This window comes from Hemicordylus capensis, chromosome 3 (genome assembly GCF_027244095.1).
Source record: "Hemicordylus capensis ecotype Gifberg chromosome 3, rHemCap1.1.pri, whole genome shotgun sequence".
NCBI classification, from domain to species: domain Eukaryota; kingdom Metazoa; phylum Chordata; class Lepidosauria; order Squamata; family Cordylidae; genus Hemicordylus; species Hemicordylus capensis.
The window spans coordinates 250098676-250120854 of NC_069659.1; the positions used below are offsets into that span (position 1 = coordinate 250098676).

At 43.1% G+C, this 22179-nt stretch overlaps 1 protein-coding gene across 3 annotated transcripts in view; it reads right to left on the bottom strand.

Moving 5' to 3' along the window:
* ADGRA1 (adhesion G protein-coupled receptor A1) overlaps positions 1 to 22179 on the bottom strand; it is a 676883-nt gene that overhangs the window by 508349 nt on the left and 146355 nt on the right. The window contains exon 1 of one of the 3 annotated variants that reach the window (XM_053309872.1): positions 15637 to 15700. The exons of the other annotated variants lie outside the window; for them this stretch is intronic. Within the exon in view, the coding sequence (XP_053165847.1) occupies positions 15637 to 15647 (11 nt within the window). The 5' untranslated portion in view covers positions 15648 to 15700. Of the gene's footprint in view, positions 1 to 15636; positions 15701 to 22179 lie in introns of those variants that run through there. 3 annotated transcript variants of the gene reach the window in all.

Sequence of the window (22179 nt, forward strand, 5' to 3'; positions counted from 1 at the left end):
CAACAACTATATTTTTATGTGAAAGAAAATTCATTTATAAAAATGCATTGTTTCATAAAGGTTGGCATCCAGATTTAATGCTGAGCTGGTGCTATAGGGGAGGGCCTATTTTCACTTATCTCCCCTTCCCTCACTAACCACTGTACCTCCTAAAAAGATGCCCCTGAAGATCACTTCACAAAAATGAACAAAACAACAGTCAAATCAGGCAATTTCAAAGTTGTAAACAGTTTTAGGTTACTATATCACTAGGAAGCATCTGTCCTTCTCTCACACAGATAAATTTATTTGTACATGGTGGAAGGGGGTAGACAGGATGTAAATTATAATACATAATCCAAAATGCTAAATGAGATCCCAAACAATTTAGGGCAGACAATTTTTTGAGCTTGAATTATCCATGAATATGAATGATTTAAATACTAAGTGGTGACCTTGGATTAATCCTGATAGATGAAATGGGAAGCAAGGAAGAAGGATTGATAATATCCATAAATATTTATATATTGTTAGATTTCTATACCGCCTTTCATTAAAAGAATCCCAAGGCAGTTTACAAAACATTTAAAACTATACAAAACTATAACACAGCTTGACAGTCATATATGAATAGTTTTAAACAACTTCAGTACATAGTACAGGTGGCCCTCGTTATCCATGGACTCCCTATCCGCAGTTTCATGTATCCGTAATTGGGTCTTAGAGACCCAGTTTCATTATACCATGGGTACAAAAATAGATGAATTTGTCTATCCACAGTTTTGAGTGGCCAGAAATGACCCAGAAATGACTACTGATGTCATTTCCAGATGCCATTTTCCAGCAGAAAGCCACTTTGTGGCTCTTTTTAAAAACCTTTGGTGAATATTTGACTGATGGGGAGAGAGCTGGAGACTTGGAGAATAAGGTATTGTCATTTTCTTCTCTTATTTATCCCCCCACCTTTTTTGGGGCCCTTTTTTGTTGTTAGGAACCTCCGCAATTCCCAATTGACTCGAGGTTTTGTTATTCGTGGTTTATGTATTCACACTTACAGACAAGAACGGAACCCTCACGAATAACAAGAATAACAATAATAACTCTATCTATCTGAAGGAAATATAAATATGCTCAGCAGCAATATAGAAAAAAATGTGGTTTTTTGTCAGATAATGACAAACGACCAATACATACTGTAAAAAGTATCTATCTGAAGGAAATATAAATGTGCTTAGAAAGTGGTTAATATACACAAATACTTAGTGGGTATATAGTTATATAATTCAAATAATGACAAATCACTCAGTAGAGAGTTAATTCCATGTAGAATGCCAAATACCGTAAATCTAGACAAAGAATAAAGCAACAAATTTAATGTTCAGTAATAAAAAGCAGCATACACATCCTGCGTGGAAAACTTTGGTTTAGATTCTTAACAAGAACATAAGAATAGCCTTGTCTGAACAGACTAAAGATCTATTGAGACTAGCACCCTCTGTCCATTAGTGGCTACACAGATGTTCCTGGGACTCATAAGCAGCACATGAAAACAATCGTTCTACACTGTTTGTCCCTCAGCAACTGGTATTCAGAGGCATACTTTCTCTGAACCTGGAAGTTCTAATAAAAATACAGGTTTTACAAACAAGTAAAGAATATAGATATTGAGAAAAGCAGAATATACTAATGTGACTATGTTTTCTTAAAGTTGTGGTATCTTATTTATATGGACGGGTTTAAGGAAAATGCATAATTTTCCCAAAGGGATGTCTGAATACTCACACACCTTAAACACAACTTTGCCAAATGAATTCTCAAGAGTGTCAAAAAACCAACCTCTGGCATTTCAAGACATATAATGCAATTTACTGACATCTGACAAATATCTATAGGCAGCAGCTACACATCCTGATACTATTGCCACTATTAACCTTAGCTACAACGTGATGGCTAAATTAAGTTCAGTCAGTTGCAGATAGCATAATATAGGATTACACACACTTTGTGGTGTCAAGCTGTAGTCAGGATTATATATGTCAGACTCCATTTATTTGATCTATGTTTTTAAAAATATACAATCTGAACAGTTTTCTTAAGGACCAGCTACAGTGACTAGTATGAATTCTAGCAAAGCATGCCATCATACCATGTACTGCCAAAATGAATTCCAAATTCCAAGCCACCACATATTATACATTTCCCCACAAGGGCAATGCAAAGTGACCAAAATGTGGCATTATACTACCCCTGCAACATCTGGATGGCTGGGTTGCTCTGGGCTCCTGGGAGAAATGAGCAAAAACCTCAGTATGGTGGTTATACAAATCCTTACTTACAGTGAATAATGTTTCCTTGAGTAATAACAAGATTAAGAGGCAAGACTGTGATCAGCTCTTTCCCAAGAATTCATTGTCAGGAAGAGCCTTAAATGAGTCGCTGACAGTAATGTGATTTATGCAGGATTGTTTGGAAGCTGCAGCTCATGCAAAATGTAATGGCTTGCCATTTAAGAAGGTTAGGTCTCTAAGAGCACACAATGCCAGCCTGATCTATACTTAGGGCATGATGCTTTCCAGCATGAATGCAGCTGCAAGTATGCAAAATGATCACCACAGTGCTGATTGAAGCTCTTCTCCCCCTCCCCTACCTGGTACATGCAAAGTTCAAAGTACATTCTAGGCCAGACCCTGAGCTGGAGAGAGAGCAGCACTTTAGCTTCCCATTCTGGTAGGGTAGTTGCACCAAGAAGGTGAAGGGATGTAAAAGGGGTGTATGAGCCCTATGGAATCCCTCTGTACTTGTGCCAGGAGTGATCATGTTGTTGCCGCCTAAAAGCCTCCCCTCCTTTTTTGAATTCTTCTTTGAATCTAAGCAAGACTGTTGCAGAGACAAGTGTTTGGTGCCCAGAGGGAAGCAGGTCTCCTGCTGTCTTGCCTCTTAATCTGTTTGCTCTTTGGATTTCTCTAACATGTCTTAGCATTGTCTGAACAGTGATCCATACATTATTCATAGTTGCAGATTTAGTTCCGAGTAACTCAAGTATTTTATCTCAGAGCTTAGGTGCACATATGTGTAACAATATGTGCACCTAAGCTCATGTAGTACAATGTATACAGGTTTTATATTCCAGAGAGGTAGCTGTGTCAGTTCATTGCAGCAAAACAATGGAAATCCTTGTGGCATCTTAAAGGCTAACAAATCATACTTTCTCAGATGCATAAAGTGGCAACCAAAATGGGGAGCTTTCAGTGTGGGAATGCCGTTATATGTCCCAGCCAGTAGGCAGCACTAGCATTTAGGGGAAATTAAGACCAACTAGAGAAAGCATTCCTGTTGTTCAATTTTCCTGTTTCTTTACGACAATTTTAAAAATGTGTTACCTACCCTAATGGGTGTTGTTCTCTGAGCTCCTGTGACACCTTCTGAGTGCAATTCAAAGTTCTGATTTTGATCTATAAAGCCCTAAACAGCTTGAACCTACAAACCATCTCTTTCCTTTCTTCCCCATGCCCCATTTATCAAGATAGACCCAAAATTCCTACTTAAACAAAATATATTTAAATGTCATGGACATGCAGAGATGATCTTTTTGGAAGCAACCTTCTTCTACAGGTTAACATATGCTCAACCCTAAGTATTTCTTGGGAACAGTGTAAGGCTGCTGTTTTCAAAAACATTTAATTGTCTGGGCTCAAGCCAATAAGATGTAATAATGGATTATACATTTCTTCTTATCTCTACTTCTTTTCCATTTTTAGATTTCAAAAACAACATAGCAAGCCTTATGCCCAAAAAAGGATTTTCTAATTGTTAGTTATGCTGGATAATTTCTGAGAGTTGGAATACTTTTGTATTAAATCATGAGAAAGCCAATGTTATTATTACTGGTAAAAATAAAACACAATTTAGATGGCAGAAAGGTGAGCATGAGACAAAACAAGTCCAATTTTTCTATTATATTAGGCATCCAATATTCTGACAAAAACTGGGGCCCCGGAACCAAGGACAGAAGGCACACAGTAGTAGCATCTCCATTTCCGAAGTGTGGGTACTCACATACCAGGGGGGATGATTTTGTGAATCTCCCTTTTCCCCTGAAGCACTCTAAGCAATGCAGAGTTTTGATCCTGAGGGTCACACAGCCAAAGATATAACTGTACATTGATCAGTCCACTTCAGAGGAAGACATCACCTCCCCCAAGCACCCAAACTTCAGAAGTGGGGATGCTATTTCTGTTAGTACTTTCTTTGCACGTACTTTCTTTGCTTGCATGGGTGCAGCTTTAGTCAGGATGTTGTCTGTCTGTTTTATTTAGCTCTTGATTTAGCAACTTGTTCTTTCAAAGGATTAGGAACTGCAAAAATTCCATGAGGCTATTCACACACTAGATACCTGGGTTACCCCAGGCTGCTTGTGTCGTCTGGAGCGCCTGGTGCCCACTGATCTTAGCTGCTCCAGACCTGCAGAGCCCAACTTCGCTATCCAGCTTTTTACCAAGGTAGATCAAACTGATGGTTCATTCTACCTTGTCAGGCAATCTTGTGTGCAATTGCCACTGAATAACTGGGCTTCCTCCCCAGGCTGACACCATTTTTGGCAGCAAGCTGGGGCAAAGTAGTGGCCAAGCAGAATGGACCGGCTGCAGTAATGAGAACAGCTGTCCCACTGCTCCTGTGGAATGCAGGAGGACTTCCTCTTCCCATTCCAGCTTGGTACTCCATTGTCATGTGTGGGCACACAGTGGAGTCTGAGACAGCTGTCAATTGTGTGTGTGTGTGTGTGTGTGTGTGTGTGTGTGTGTGTGTGTGTGTGTATGGGGAGGGGTTTGCAGGTAAGCTCCTGCCTCCCCCTCCCACCAAGCCCTGCTAAGATTGTAAGAATGACCTCAATGTGTTTTTTTAAGCCTGGAAGCATCTACAAGCAATACAGATCTATTTTCAGGGTATTTCATGTTAAAATACAGTATGTCTGCAGCTGTTACATGATGCAGAAGTTTGGAAGTATAGTGTTTATTATAACACAGCACAAAATCTAACGTTCTGATTGGCTTTGACTGCTCCCAAGTAGTCATGTGCACGGACCGGTTCGGAGGCCATTCTAAAGGCCTCCAGACCGGTGCGGACACGGGGTGGTTTTGGTTTGGGAGGATGGGGTGGGGGGTTCCAACAAGAAATGGGGGGGCGTTACTCACCCCAGAGACAACCACACCGTAATTCACTGAGCAATCGGGCGGCAGGATATCTCCCTGCCGCCCGCTTCATTCCCCGCTCGGCGGCTCCGTCCTCATGTACTGTAAAGAATCGTCCTCCTTAAGCATTTAAACGCTTCAAAGCCCCGCTGGCGCTCGGCTGGCGGGCGCTCGGCTGGCGGCCGCCCCAAGAGGACCCCTGCCACCCCCAAGAGGACCCCTGCCACCCCCATCCTTAAGAAATAACCTCCCATTGAAAGGGGACGGCAGGAGAGCTGCCTGCCGTCCCCTTCCGCTTTGCCGGTCTGGCTGCAAAGGGCTTCTAAGAAGCCTTTCGCGCACGCGCGCAAAGGGCTTCTTAGAAGCCCTTTGCAGCCAGACCGGCAAAGCGGACGGCAAGGAGTTCTTCTCCCGCCGCCCGATTTTTAAGTCGGGCGGCGGGAGAAGAACTCCCTACCGTCCGCTTTGCCGGTCTGGCTGCAAATGGCTTCTAAGAAGCCCTTTGCGCGCGTGCGCGAAAGGCTTCTTAGAAGCCCTTTGCAGCCAGACCGGCAAAGCGGAAGGGGACGGCAGGCAGCTCTCCTGCCGTCCCCTTTCAATGGGAGGTTATTTCTTAAGGATGGGGGTGGCAGGGGTCCTCTTGGGGGCGGCAGGGGTCCTCTTGGGGCGGCCGCCAGCCGAGCGCCCGCCAGCCGAGCGCCAGCGGGGCTTTGAAGCGTTTAAATGCTTAAGGAGGACGATTCTTTACAGTACATGAGGACAGAGCCGCCGAGCGGGGAATGAAGCGGGCGGCAGGGAGATATCCTGCCGCCCGATTGCTCAGTGAATTACGGTGTGGTTGTCTCTGGGGTGAGTAACGCCCCCCCATTTCTTGTTGGAACCCCCCACCCCAGTGCCGGACCGCAGCTCCACGGTTCCGTGCACACCCCTACTCCCAAGTGCACACCTATTGTTTTTCTGGAATTTGAAAACAATTTATTGCCAATTCAAAGAGAGGTATTTGTGTATATTTTATTACTGGATTAAAATTCAAGGTATGCAAGAAGGGAAACTGCTAGAACTCTCCCAGAACCATCTTCTTTACCTTTTCCAAAAAGGAAAAGCTGGCTACATAAAACAATTCATTTGATACATTCTTTTGACTTTTCCATAGCATATGTTCTTAATTTAAAATGAAAGATTGCCAAAGCACAATTAAAAACAGTAATTGAGAGAGGTTTGTACTCAGCAGGAGCTTTCTCTGCCAAACAAAACTAGGTCCATGCCACTGTATATTCTGATTTCATTGTCTTGCTTAAATGGCAGACATCCACAAATCCAGTTGCCATCTCAACAGGGGCGAATACCTCCAGCCTTCTGGCAAGCAGGACTCCTAGCACCACACAGAGCTTCACTTCAGAGTTCTCATTTCCAGTATTTATATAATTTGGACTGGTCAAAGATTAGAAAACTCATGATATATGGACTCTCTGTGCAGTTCCTAATTTCAATGGGCCATGACAATGCAAGAGCTTTATTGAGGCAGTGCATTCTGGATATGGAATGGCAACAGGTAGGGATTGCTTGATATCAGACCAACCCCCCAAACCCCCCAATTACCAAACTAGGTATGGCTAAAGGTACCTCCCACCTCCCTTCGCCGCCCACTCTAGTGCTGCCCTCACAGGCCGGAACACTCAAAACATTCTGACTCAAAACAGGGTCATTCGGTCAACTCGACCAGTTGTTCTGATGGAATATTCAGAGGATTTGCACTCTGTTCTGAGACTGGAATGGAACACAAATCTCATTCCATGCAAATCCCTACAGGTGATATTTTGGGGTGATATTTTATTCAGCAAAGATGTCAGTCAGTCACATTCCTATCTAAGCTAGTTTTCCTCTCCTGCTTCTGCAGCCTCAACAGCTCAGATGTTTAACGAGTTCCAGCCTTCCTAAATATGATGCAAAACCTGATATTTAAAGTTCAGATATACACACTCTCCCACTTCTTCTTAATGTGCATTTGCACAACCTATTTCAAACACCAATTGTGGGTTTTCTGGTTGTAGTTTCATTTATTTCGGGAGCTATAGCTACAGGGCACATGCTTGCATGTAGATCTCAGATTCAGTCCCTGGCATCTCCAGCAAAAGTCCGTGTCTGAAATCCTGGAAAGCTGCTGCCAGTCAGTCTAAAAAAGAATGATCTAGGTGGACCTATAGTCTGACTTAGTACAAGGCAGCTTTCTATGTTCTACCTCTCAGGCAGGTTCCAGATGGTGTCCCTTGGAGACTGCTGTTCTTCAAAATCTGAACTTTTGTATGGTGTCCCTCAGGGCTCCGTATTGTCTCCGATGTTGTTTAACATCTACATGAAACCGCTGGGAGAGATCATCAGGAGATGGTGCAGGGTGCTATCAGTATGCTGATGACACCCAAATCTATTTCTCCATGTCAGCATTATCGGGAGAGGGCATAAACTCCCTAAATGCCTTCCTGGAGTCGGCAATGGGCTGGGTGAGGGATAACAAACTGAGACTGAATCCGGCTAAGACGGAGGTACCCATTGTGTGGGGTCGGAACTCGGGAGACAATTTTGATCTGCCTGTTCTGGATGGGGTCACACTTCCCCAGAAGGAACAGGTGCACAGTCTAGGGGTGCTTCTGGATCCAAGTCTCTCCTTCGTGACCCCGGTTGAGACAGCGGCCAGAAGTGCCTTCTATCAGCTTCGGCTGATATGCCAGCTGTGTCCGTTTCTTGAGTTAGACGACCTCAAAACAGTGGCACATCTGCTGGTAACCTCCAGACTGGATTACTGCAATGTGCTCCATGTGGGGCTGCCCTTGTACATAGTCCGGAAACTACAGTTGGTCCAGAATGCAGCAGCCAGGCTGGTCTCTGGGTCATCTAGGAGAGACCATATTACTCCCATACTGAAGGAGTTACACTGGCTGCCGATATGTTTCTGGGCAAAATACAAGGTGTTGGTCATAACCTATAAAGCCCTAAACAGCTTTGGCCCTGGGTTTTTAAGAGAACGTCTTCTTCCTTATGAACCCCACTGCCCATTGAGATCATCAGGAGAGGTCCGTCTGCATTTGCCACCAGCTCGTCTGGTGGCTACTCAGGGATGGGCCTTCTCCGTTGCTGCCCTGAGGCTTTGGAATGCGCTCCCTAGTGAAATAAGAGCCTCCCCGAGTCTGACATCTTTAAAAAAGTCTCTAAAGATGCATTTCTTCATCTTTCTTCATTCTTCAGCTTTTAACTGATATTGTTTTGATTGTTTTAATGTTGTTTTTAGAATATTGTTTTAAATTTTTAAATTATGTTTTAAATTTCTTGCTTTTAAATTTTCTGTTTTTGTTTTTAATTAATGTTTTACTTTTAATCTTGTTGTAAATCACCCAGAGACATAAGGTTTGGGTGGTGTAAAAATATGATAGATTGATTGATAGATAGATAGATAGATAGATAGATAGATAGATAGATAGATAGATAGATAGATAGAATTTTAACGAAAAATACCACAATCACTAACCACCATTTTTTGGACTACAAAATTTCTGCACTTATGAAGCTTCTGGATATTTCACAATTATGTAATTCAAGGAGGCTGCCTTTGTACGTAGTCCAGAAACTACAATTGGTACAGAATGTAGCAGCCAGATTGGTCTCTGGGTGGACAACACAAAGGGACCATATAACACCGGTTTTAAAAGAACTGCACTGGCTGCTGATATGTTTCTGGGTAAAATACAAAGTGCTAGTTATTACCTATGAAGCCGTTAATGGCTTGGGACCAGGTTATTTAAGAGAGCACCTCCTTTGTCATGAACCCTCCCACCTTTTACGATCTTCTGGAAAGGTCCAGTTACAGTTGCCACCAGTTCATCTGGTGGCGACTCAGGACCAGGCTTTCTCTGTGGCTGCTCCAGGGCTTTGGAATATGCTCCCTGCTGAAATAAGAGCATGTCCTTCTCTGTTAGTTTTCAGGAAGACCCTCAAAACTTTCCTGTCTCACAAGCTTTTAATTAGAATTTTAATAATTTGTTTTATATTTTTGTATTGTATTGTATGTATTTTAACCTGTGATTTTAATGTTGGGATTTATACACCACCTAGAGATTTACATATCAGGCAGTATAAAAATATGATTGATAGATAGATAGATAGATAGATAGATAGATAGATAGATAGATAGATAGATAGATAGATAGATAAGATGGCCCCTTAAATTATCAGTAAATTATCTCTATAGCAATGCTGATCTCAACTTTTTCTATTATTGGCTGATATCCTGATTAATAAAACATGTCAATTGGTAGGGTCTGCAGGGATGCATCAAGAACCCATGTATAAGTGATCCAGTCCTCTTGTACATGTGCTGTTGCACAAGAGCAGTAATACTTCCAAACCTGAACTCCAGAAGTGCTGTGTAAGAGCAGAAACTCCAGAAGTGCTGTGTAAGAGCAGAAACATGTTGTTGGCCTTCAGTAATATTTTCACTCTTACACATCTGGAGTTTAGGAAGCACTCAGAAGTACTACCACTCATGCACAACAGCGCATGTGCAAGATGACTGGGGGAGTTGAACAGGGCTCCCTCCCAGTGAAACCCGTAGTAAATCCTACTAAGCATGTCAGCCACTGAAAAGAATTAACAGAGATAGAATATTAGTTTCCAATACTAGCTTATTGGACTGGTCACATTAAAATGGAGTAATTGGAATGGCCATAATCCCTGTTATAACAGGGCGTTCAATAACCTTGTTTCCATCATCTATTGTAAACCCTTCTACTCAATTTCTTTGTTTGCTTTTAGCAAAGGTTTGTGCTTTCACTTCTTATTCTTCTGCTTGATATTTCATGCTTATGCATTTTTTCCAATTTGTTGATTCTATACTTTCCTCTCTAAACTTTTCTTTAAAATAGAACCTTCATTTAATGGCATTTTAATGTCTTAGTAGCGGCATTAACCTTCGTTACAATGACCTCCGAAAGAGATATGGCTAAGCAAGCCTGCCTTTCAAATAGATAAATGTTCTAGCCTTTGATAATGCTCTAATCAACTTTACATTAAGATGTTGTATTCCTCCCAGATAATGGTTGGGGGAGGGCATAAAAGGTAATACAAAACCATGAAGAAAAGAAAGATATGGAAGAAAATAGTATGTGGGATGTAAGGTAGTATGGGATCACTAAAGGTAGATTGTGTCAGACTTATCTGCCATGCTTCTTTGAGAAGGATAACCTTTTCTCTATAGAAAGGGAATATAGACAGTCTCTTCATCAATCAATCCTTATAGCACATGAAAACAAAATTAAGAGAGGATGAGATGAAGTAATCTAAGGAATTTGGAAGAATTTATTATGAATTATATGCATTTTGTCTCATGTGGAAACTGGCACACTCTCTCACTACAATTAGAGCTCTTCTCTAATTGTAGTGAGAGAGCTCTTCTCTTTCTCTTTAGAGCTCTTCTCTTTAGAGCTCTTCTCTTTCTCTTTCTTTCTCCCTCTCCCTCATTATTGTTTGGGGTATGTAGATATCAGGGTTATTTATTTGTGTATTGGATGTGGACATAAATTGGAGGCATGATTTGAACGAACAGTTGTAATAACTTAAGAACAGCCCTGCTGGGTCACACTGAAAGCCCATCCAGTCCAACATCCTGTTTCAAACAGTGGCCCACCAGATGCCTCTGAGAAGCCCACAGGCAAGAGATAGGGATGTGCACAAAACCGGTTTGCCCAGGTCCAAGAGTCCAATTGTTTCGGGGTTTGGGTGGTAGTTGGCAGCCATAGGTGCTCCACAATAGGGAATAATGGGCTGGTTCAAGTCCCATTATACCCTATGGAAATCCCCCCCCCCAAAAAGAATTCATTAAAAAATCATACAAGTGTCTAATTGTTTTTGGGGTTGGGTGGTAGGCATCCATGTCTTCCCGTAGTCACCTCTTGTCCAAACTAAAAAGCCCCAGATGCTGTAGCCTTGCATCATAAGGAAGATACTCCAGGCCCCTGATCATCTTGGTTGCCCTCTTATGCATCTTTTCTACAATGCATCAGTTCTACAATGTCCTTCTTAAGATACGGTGACCAGAAATGTACACAATACTCCAAATGTGCCTACACTCTAGATTTGTATAAGGGCGTTATATTAGCATTTTTATTTTCATTCCCCTTCCGAATGATCCCCAGCACTACATATGGTTCTGGATGGGGTCACACTTCCCCAGAAAGAACAGGTATGCAGTCTGGGGCAGGGGGGTGCTTCTGGATCCTAACATTTCCCTGATTCCCCAGGCTGAGGTGATGTGCAGAGGTGCTTTCTATCAGCTTCGGCTGATATGCCAGCTGCATCCATTCCTCAAAATAAACAACCTCAGAATGGTGGTACATACTCTGGTAACCTCTAAACGTGACTACAGCAATGCACTCCATGTGGGGCTGCCTTCATACATAGTCTGGAAACTGCAGTTGGTACAGAATGCAGCAGCCAGGTTGGCTCTGGGTCATCTTGGAGAGACCATATTAATCTTGTCTTAAAAGAGCTAAACGGGCTGCTGATAGGCAAAATACAAAGTGCTGGTTATAACCTAAAAAGCCCCAAACAGCTTAATCCCTGGGTATTTAAGAGAGTGTCATCTTCCACATGACCCCCACCACCCTTTGAAATCATCTGGAGAGGTTTGTCTACAGTTCTCAATGGCTCGTCTGGTGGCTACTCAAGAACAAGCCTTCTCCGCTCCTACCCTGAGGCTTTGGAATAAGCTCCCTGTGGAAATAAAAGCCTGAGCATCTCTGGCAACTTTTAAAATGGCAGTAAAGACATATTTGTTCACCCAAAATTTTAATTAGTTTTACAGTTTTTAGTAGTTTTTAACAGTTTTAACATTGTGTTAAATTGTAATTTGTTTTAATGTTTTAATTCTGTTTTAATTTGTACTATTTTATTGTAAACCGCCCAGAGATATGAGTTTTGGTGAGTATAAAAGTATGTTAAATAAATGAACTAATTAAAGAAATACCATGGAATTTGTCTTTTTCACAGTTGCTGTGCACTAAGTCAACACTTTCAATGAGCTCTCCAACACAATTGCAAGATCTCTCTTTTGGTCAGTCACTGACATCTCAGACTCCATCTGTGTTATGCGAAGTTGGGGTTTTTTTGCCCCAATATGCACAACTTTATATTTACTAACATTGAACTGCATTTGCTATTTTGTTACCCCCTCACTAGGGATGTGCACGAGCCAATTTGGCACCTCCTCTGGGAAGCACCAAACTGGCTCAGGCGCTGGCGCTCAAGCTGGCTCAATGGAGTGGGGAGCGGTTTCCTTAAGGAGCTGGCAAGGAGCTTCATACCTGCTTGTCCCCATCCCACTGTTTTTCCAGGTCCTCAATCGGCCATGCAGGACTTCAGCACTGTTCCCTGTTGTGCATAGTGCAGCATACACGCTGGCCATTTGCATGGTGAAAAGCTTTTGGGAAGTCCATTATGTCAACAAGATCACCTTTATCCACATACCTGTTGTGGACCTGTTGTCTCACAGAACTCCAAAAGGTTAGTGAGGCAAGACTTGCCCTTGTAGAAGCCATGCTGGTTGTCCTTCAGCAAGGCCTGTTCTTCTATATGTTTAACAATTTTGTCCTTAAGTATGCTTTCCATCAATTTACCCGGCACAGAAGTTAAGCTAACCGGCTTATAGTTTCCCAGATTTGCTCTGGATCCCTTTATGAAATGTGGAGTTACACTAGCTGCTTTCCAGTTCTCTGATACAGAGCCTGATTGCAGGGACAAGTTACATGTTTTTGCTAGGAGATCAACAATTTCACATCTGAGTTCCTTCAGAACTCCTGGGTGGATGCTATCTGGCCCTGGCAATTTATTAATTTTCAGTTTTTCAAGACAGTTTAGAACATCCTCACCTCATACTGACCCAGTTCTTCAGTCTCCAAGCCTGAGAAGCTCAGTTCCGGAATGGATATATGGTCAGTATCCTCTGCCATGAAGGCCAATGCAAAGAACTCAAGCAGCTTCTCTGCTTATCCTCAATAATGCCTTTCACACCCTCATAACCTAAGGGTCCAAATGCCTCCCTGGCAGGTTTTCTACTTCTGATATATTTAAAGAAATTTATGTTATTCCCCTTGACACTTCTAGCTATATGCTCCTCAAACTCTCTCTTTGAATCCCTTATTGTCTCCTTACATTTCTTTGGCCAAAGTTTATGTCCCTTCCTGTTCTCTTCATTTGGGCAGGACTTCCATTTTCTGAAGGAAGTCTTCTTCCCTTTCATAGCTTCCCTGACTCTACTTGTTAGCCATGCTGGTGTCCTTCTGAACTTGGTGGTGCCTTTCCTCCTTCTTGGTATACATTCCAACTGAGCTTCTATTATTGTGGTTTTAAATCAGTTCCATGTTTCTGGAGTGTTTTGACCCTCCTGACTTGCCCTTTCAACTTCCTTTTTACCAGTCCCCTCATTTTTAAGAAGTTTCCCCTTCTGAAGTCAAACACATTTGTGTTTGACTTCCTTGGCAGCATTCAACTGGTATATAAGCTGAATTGGATTACACTATGGTCACTATTCCTCAATGGTGTGACAACTCAGACATCTCACACCAGGTCCTGGTCACCACTCAGGATTAAATCCAAGGTCGCCTTCTCTCTGGTTGATTCTGCAGCCAACGGTTCCAAGGTACAGTCATTTAGCATGTCTAGAAATTTGGCCTCTGTGTCAATAGGCAAATGTGAATTTGCCCAGTCTATGTGAGGGTAATTGATGTCACCCATTATAACAGTTCTGTCTCCCTTTGACAACTCTCTGATTTGCTTCTCCAACTCCAGGTCACTCTCAGCATTCTGATCAGGAGGGCGATAGCACAGTCCCTAGTAACATATTTCTTTGCAGTCCTTGTATTGTCATTCACAATGATTCTCTGGAGGACTCCAGTCCTCCTAGGTTTCCTAGCGTGCTGGATTCTATCCCTTCTTTAATATACAGTGCTACTCCGCTCTCAACCCTCCCCTTTCTGTCCTTTCTGTAGAGTTTGTATCCAGGAATAACTGTATCCCACTGGTTCTCACCATTCCACCAGGTTTCCGTAATGCCCACTATCACTATGTTTTCATTAGCAACCAAGCACTCCAGCTCACCCATCTTGGCTAAGAGGCTTCTGGCATTAGTATATAAACAACTATACACCAAATCTCTTATTTGGAATTGGTGTGTGTGCTCTCTCCCTTACTGTCACTTGACCTTTTCGACCAGCTGTCAGGTGCTCTACTCCTGGTTCCACTCTCTCTACTCCCACAGGTGTCATTTTAACAGCTGTTCTGCAACCTTTTTGATTTTATGCACCAGCAGTCTGGTTCCATCTTGGTTCAAGTGGAGCCTAACACTTTTGTGCAGGCTTTGCTTGCCCCAAAATGTATCCCAGTGCCTAACAAATCTAATTCCCTCCCTCTTGGCACTACTGTATCATCCATGCATTGAGACCCCTCAGCAACACCTGTCTCACTGGCCCTGCGTGTGGAACTGGTAGCACTTCAGAAAATGCTGCCCTGGGGGTCCTGAACTTCAGTATACTACCTAGCAGCCTAAATTTGTATACAACCAAAGGATGTATACAACCTTCAGATCAGGGAGGCAAATCACTGTGAGGTCTACATGCAGGTCACAAAACCATCTCTCTATCCCCTCAACTACTGAATTACCCACTACTAGAAGGCCCCCAGAAATGCTTGACTAATAAGCAGAAGGTTGCTGGTTTGAATCCCCGCTGGTACTATATCGAGCAGCAGCGATACAGGAAGATGCTGAAAGACAACATCTCATACTGCATGGGAGGAGGCAATGGTAAACCCTCCTGTATTATATCAAAGAAAACCACAGGGCTCTGTGGGCCCGGGGAGTCAAAATTGACTTGACAGCACACTTTACTTTAGAAGGCCCCCAACCCCTGGAAGAGTATCTTCTGTGCAAGAGGATATGGGCACATTGCCCAAGGAAGGGATCCCTTTTAAGGGAGCATTCCCCTCTTTCTCAGACTGATGTCCTCCTTCCCTGAGATCTTCATGCTCCATAACAGCAGAGGAGCTGTGAGCCTTGGAGTGGAATGCCTCTATCACATCCTTGAGGGTCTCACCCACATACTTTTGCGCCTCCCTGAGCCTCTTCAAGTCAACCACATTGGCTTCAATAGAATGAACTTGTTGCCTGAGATCCAGGAGCTCTTTGCACTGAGCGCAAACCCATGACTTCTGCCCATCAGGCAGATAGTTATACATGCAGCACTCTGTTCAACACACTGGGAAGCACCTCCTACCCTGCTGGCATTCTACCTTCATAACTGGTTTAATTGGCTATTTAGAATATATAGAGCATGTTTACTTGAAAGCTAGGTCTTAACTGCAATTGTAGCTAAGTAATGATTTTAAGCTATGTCTTCTAAGAAACTTACAAAAGTGGAGTAGTACTCACCTTCTCCTCATGCTGAATGTCTCCTCTGTGATAAACAGGAACTTCTTCTGTGCCTCCCAGCACATTTCCCTGCTAAACTCCACACAAAACCCCTTTGATATCTGTTTGCAAAATCCTGTTAGCAAAGTTCCAGGGAGAAAAGATCCCCTGGTCAATGAATTATTACTCTTATTGCTATTTTCTTGTACATTGTATTATTTTGAATACTAAATTATGAAAATGTATCTTTAATAATTTATTAATAACAAAAAAATCAATCATGCAAATCTGGATTCATAAGTACTCTCATTTTTGTCATCCACAATAATCGAAGTCAAATTTAAGCTGATACATTTCAAACAAGAGTAACTAACATTATTATGGAGCATTTATTTTATGATCAGGGATTAAAAGTAGCTGATACACTACCTGAGTCATGTTATTATGGATACTTTTCCATTTGTTGTGCCTGAAGATTTGGGAAGACTATTGAAGAGATGAGGCTTACTACAAGTAATAAAGACCCTTGCCCATCCTGGCACCTGAAATCTGCCAGGAAAGTGCTAGGAGTATGGGTTTCTGATGCATTCAATTCCTTGAATGATATAGCTCCCACCCAATTGAAGGAGGTGGTCAGGGTTTTTGCCTTTTTTGTCCAAACATTTGGAATGGGTGGACTTTCAACTTCAAGTAGTTTTGAATGACAATGATTATTTAGATCTATTTCAGTCTGGTTTATGGATTGGATACAGGATGCATACTGCCTTAGCCACCCTGATGGATGATTTTCAGTAAGGATGTGAGAGTGCAACCATGTTGATTCTACTGGCCCTGGCAGAAGCTTTCAGTACAATCAACCAAGCATGGCACCCTTCTGTACTACACATGAGGGTAGATTTGGGGGCACTCTATCACAGCAGCTTCAATCCAACCATGTTTCAGATTGTAGTGGGGAGGACTACTTGTATACCCTTTGTCCTAGGGGATTCCTTTGGGCCTTCTCCCATTTGAACCTGCCTGCCCTCTGACTCACCATTGACAGGAATTTGTTTGGCAGATCCAGAGACAGGGCTCTCTCAATGGCAGTGCCCCTCCCTGCCTGGTTTTAGATGATAGGTTAAAACTTTTTTTTCTTTATTCCAGAAGGCTTTTAGCTCTGTGGTCTGATATTCTTGATCTTTGCAATTATGTTATTCTATTTGTATTTTCTGGGAATCTATAGAATTGTGAGCATACAAGACATCAGGATACTGCATGGTTACATGGTTAATGAAGGAAAATTAATTAACAACAACACGTTTCCAATTAAAATGTTAAATGAACTTATCTAAGGCAGGCCTCTAGACTAGGTCTATGTTGCTACGGCCTAGCAACAATCCTGAAACCCCTCCTGTAACAACTACTTTGCAGGCTGAGGCCCTATCTTAAACATTTAAGACATTTAACACTTCCCAATAGGGCCAGTTCAAACAGGGCTAAGCCCACTCTCCCCGCAAGCCCAACAGAAGCTCTTCTCAGGGATCATGAGAAGAGCTTCAAAGACTTTGTCACCAAATTTTAAATCAATTCAGTTCTGGTTATTATAAATGGGAGGGATACATACTTTTATTTTATTTTATTTTATTTTATTTTATTTCTATGCTTCCTGATATAGAAATCTCCAGGCAGTGTACAGGTCAAAACATAATATAAAACAATTAAAATTCATAAAACATAAAAATCTCAATGAATTAAACCCATTAAAATTAAAATTTCAATTAAAATTAAAACCCCTGCTAACTTGGCAAAGAGGCACCTCTTGACATGGTGATTTTCTTTATTTAGCAGGGGGAGAGTAATTGGCCCTATCCACCCCCAGTACAGTACCTCCAGTGACTGTTGCTGGTATCTATCTTGCTTCTTTTTAGATTTTGAGCCCTTTGAGGAAAGGGTTCCTTCTTATTTGTTTTTTGTTTCTCTGTGTAAATGTCCTGAGCCATTTTTTGGAAGGGCAGTATAGAAATAGAATTATTATTATTATTATTATTATTATTATTATTATTATTATTATTAGCCTGGGGAAACAGGTACATCTTCAGAGTCCTCTTAAAAGCAAACAGAGAAGAAGATACTCTTATTTCAGCAGGGAGTACATTCCAAAGTGGCAGGCCAGCCACAGAGAAGGCCGGGTTCCAAGTTGCCACCAAATAAGTCAGCAGCAACTGTAATCCAACCTCTCCAGATGATCTTAATAGACAACAAGGTTCACGACAGAGAAGGCGCTCTCTTAAGAACCCTGGACCCAAGCTGTTGAGGGTATTATAGGTAATAACCAGCACTTTGTATTTTGTTCGGGAAAAGTTTGGCAGCCAGTACAATTCTTTCAAAATCAGTGTTATATGGTCCCTTCAGGTAAACTCAGAGACCAGATTGGCTGCTGCATTTTGTACCAATTGTAGTTTCCGAACTATGTACAAAGGCAGCCCCATGTAGAGAACATTACAGTAGTCAAGCCTAGAGGTTACCAGCATATGCATCACTGTTCTAAGGTCATTTGTCTCCAGAAATGGACGTATCTGGTGCAGCGTTCCCTCTAAAGCATGCACATGCTCACAAGTTTTCTGATGTCCGCTCAATTAATTTTACATCCCACTCAGGTTGAATCAGAAGGCTGCACTCTGAATGCACGTGCGCATACAATGCCTTGATATTGCCACCCAGAACAAAACACATTCTGCACACAAACAAAAAAAAATTAGAGAGAACATTTATCTGGCATATCAGATAAATTATTGTTAACAAATTTAACAATAAATAAATCAGCTGAAGCTGATTAAAAAGCACTCCTGGCCTCAATCTGAGAAACCAGGGAGAGTTTTGGATCCAGGAGCACTTTCAGACTATGAGCCTGATCTTTTAGGGGGAGTGTAATCCCATCCAGGACAGGCAGATCTAAGCCAATTCTCAGTCTTGACCCCTTACAGATGCTCCTCTGTCTTATTTGGATTCAGCTTCCACTTATTACCCCTCTTCCAGCCCATTATCGCCTCCAGGCAGGCATTTATAGGAGTTGTGCCATTTTCTGATGAAGTTAGTATGGAGAAATAGATCTGGGTGGCATTAGCATGTTGATAACTTCCCAGACCAAAGCTCCCGATGATCTCTCCCAGCAGTTTCCTGTAGATGTTAAAAAGCATTGGAGACAGTATGGAGCTTCACACGTTAGCTCTCGCTTTACAGAACAACAGTCTCCAAGTGACACCAATTGGAATTTGCCAGGGAAATAGGAATGTAACCACGGCAGAACAGTGCCACGCAATCCCATTTCCTTCAAGTGACCCAGCAGAATACCATGGTCAATGGTACTGAAAGCTTCCAAGAGATCAAAAAAGATCAGCAGAGTCACACTCCCTCTGTCGATAGCCAATTGGAGATCATTCATCAGGCTGACCATGGCAGTCTCAACCCCATAGCCCACCCAAAAGCCAGTTTGAAGTGGTTCTAGATAATCTGTGTCATCCAAAACTGTCTGGAGCTGAGAAGTGACCACTTGCTCAATCACCTTGCCCAACCAAGGAAGATTAGAAATAGGTCTGTAATTTGCCAACTCTGAGGGGTCCAATGCAGGTTTCTTCAGATAAGGTCTAATAATAGCCCCCTTAAGACAAGGAGGCACCCTGCACTTTGTGTTTTATTATATCTAGTAATATTTTGTGTTTTGTTGTTTGGAAGTTTGTCCCAGTGGGGTCCTGTAGCAAGTGTGGGGGATGGAGTCAGAAATAAAAGGGAGGAGAAGGAGAAAATTGAGCTGTTTCTGGAATAAAGTCTTAGTTAAATCCACATAAGATTCTTTTGTGTTTATAATGGAAGCAGTTATAAAAGTTACTAGGTACAAGAAGCAGCAGTTACAAATTGGATATATTAGGTTAGACATAGGATGGTACTTCTTCACAATAAGAGTTGCAAAAGCTCTAGATCAGTATGAAAGTTAATGGTTTGCCTATCTAGTCTACTACATTCCTTATGTGTTGATATTTAAGAGTTTTTGGCTAACTCATAATATGTAGAAATTGATTTTTGTACTTTTTGCAGTGTGATCTTTTTATTTCTTATCAATGTGTGGTCTATTATACATGTTATTACCCACATACATTATGCTCAAAGCATAATGCCCCAACAGGGCAATTCAAAATGCTATGAAGCTCTTCTCACAATCTGTAAAAAGAGCTTTGGGGCTAAGTGCAGGGAGAGCAGGCTTAGCTTGCTCTCCCCACAGATGAGAAGCCGCTTGTAGCTAGGCGGCCAAATCAGCCGCCCACACAACTGCCGACTCCGTCACGCCCACACTGAGGCAGCAGGGGCGGCGGGGATCGGGGGCCGCGTGGCCCCTGTAAGTTCCAGGATGCCCCGTGTGAGTGCGTGGGGCATTCTGGAGAGACCCCTGAGCCCAGGAGGCTACTCGTGTGTTGCCGCGCGCCATGGCAACACACAAGCAAAAAGATGTGGTTAACGGAGCGCTTGCTCCGTTAACCTTGTCTTAGGGGAGGAGTAGTTAGGCGGGCTAGCCACCTTGGGAGCACCAGGCTCGCCTGCAAGCCCGGTGGTTCCCATGATCCCTGAGAAGCAGGACTTGCTGCTGTGTTGAGTTGAGGCCTTGCAGGATTGGGGCCGGGAAGGAGGGTGACATGGCAGTTTCCTGCATTCCAGCTGCCTAGAGCTGCCTGCTCAGGGCTATATAGGCTTCTACCAGTGGCGGCGGACCCACCACTGGCGCGGTTGCCACCGAAGGGGCTACACCAAAGGGGTCGCCCTTTCGGGGGAGCCACTTTGGGGGACAGCGAGGGCGAGGGCCAGGTCACTTGGCCTAGGTATTTGTATAGGGGGGGCAATTAATAGTGGAGATTCAGTTTTAATTTGTCCTGGGTGAGACAATCTTAGAATGTGTCTGGGCTTAACTGGAGATGGGGAGACAGGGGGCGTGTCCACTGACTGTGGGGCGGCCATTCCGGTCGTGGTGGGGAACAGAAGAAGTAACGTTGGCAGGTCAGCAGGCCGTTACAGGGGAAGGGGATTTGGAAATCTAATAGCTGTTTCCCCTTCTGGCTGTCCTGCCAGCTCTCCGACCTTGGGGAGCAGTGCTGATCATCCTTGGAACCTTACCTTGCTCCTCTGTAATGCCAGGTAGGTCCAGAACAAATCAGAAACCATCCATGATTTGATTCTGGATTAAGGTGCCGACCTGGTATGTATTACAGAGACCTGGCTGGGGGAGGCTGGGGACCTAGTGTGGTCCCAGCTTCTTCCTCCAGGCTACTCTGTTGAGGAGCAGGTGAGGGACCGTGGGTGGGGATTTGGAGTGGCTGTGGTCTATAAGAATAACCTTTCCTTTACCAGGATCCCTGTTAGAGTGTCGGACCATATAAAATGTGTGTACATAAGGGTGGGGACCAGGGATAGACTGGGACTTCTGTTGGTGTACTGATCGCCCCGCTGCTCAACAGAGTCCCTAATCGAGCTGACGGACTTGGTCTCGGACTTGTTGTTGGAGTCCCCCAGTCTTGTGGTGCTGGGGGACTTCAATATTCCTCCCTAAATGCCTGCCTGGAATCGGTGATGGGCTGGATGAGGGATAACAAACTGCGACTGAATCTGGCTAAGATGGAGGTACTCATTGTGCGGGGTCGGAACTCAAGAGATGATTTTGATTTGCCTGTTCTGGATGGGGTCACACTTCCCCAGAAGGAACAGGTGCACAGTCTAGGGGTGCTTCTGGATCCGAGCCTCTCCCTGGTCTCCCAGGTTGAAGCGGTGGCCAGAAATGCCTTCTGTCAGCTTCGGCTCATACACCAGCTGTGTCCGTTTCTTGAGGTGAATGATCTCAAAACAGTGGTACATCTGCTGGTAACCTCCAGACTGGATTATTGTAATGCGCTCTATGTGGGGCTGCCCTTGTACATAGTCTGGAAACTACAGCTGGTCCAGAATGCGGCAGCCAGGCTGGTCTCTGGGTCATCTTGGAGAGACCATATAACTCTTGTATTGAAGGAGCTACACTAGCTTCCGATATGTTTCCGGGCAAAATACAAGGTGCTGGTTATAACCTATAAAGCCCTAAACATTTTGGGCCCTGGGTATTTAAGGGAATGCCTTCTTCGGCATGAACCCCACCGCCCACTGCGATCTGCTTGAGAGGTCCATCTGCAGCTGCCACCGGCTCGTCTGGTGGCTACTCAGGGACGGGCCTTCTCCGCTGCTGCCCCGAGGCTTTGGAATGCGCTCCCTAGTGAAATAAGAGCCTCCCCATCTCTGACAGCTTTTAGAAAGTCTTTAAAAACACATCTCTTCACCCAGGCTTTTAATTAATGTTGTTTTAATGGTTTTAATGCTGTTTTTAAAAATTATTTAAAAATTTTTTAATTGTTGTAATGTCTTTGCCCCCCCCCCCCAATTTTTGTCTTAATGAATGTTTTACTTTGTTTTTGTTCTGTTGTAAACCGCCCAGAGACATAAGTTTTGGGTGGTATTAAAATGTTTTAATAAATAAAAATAAAATAAAATAAAATAAACACACTCCATTCCAGAGGA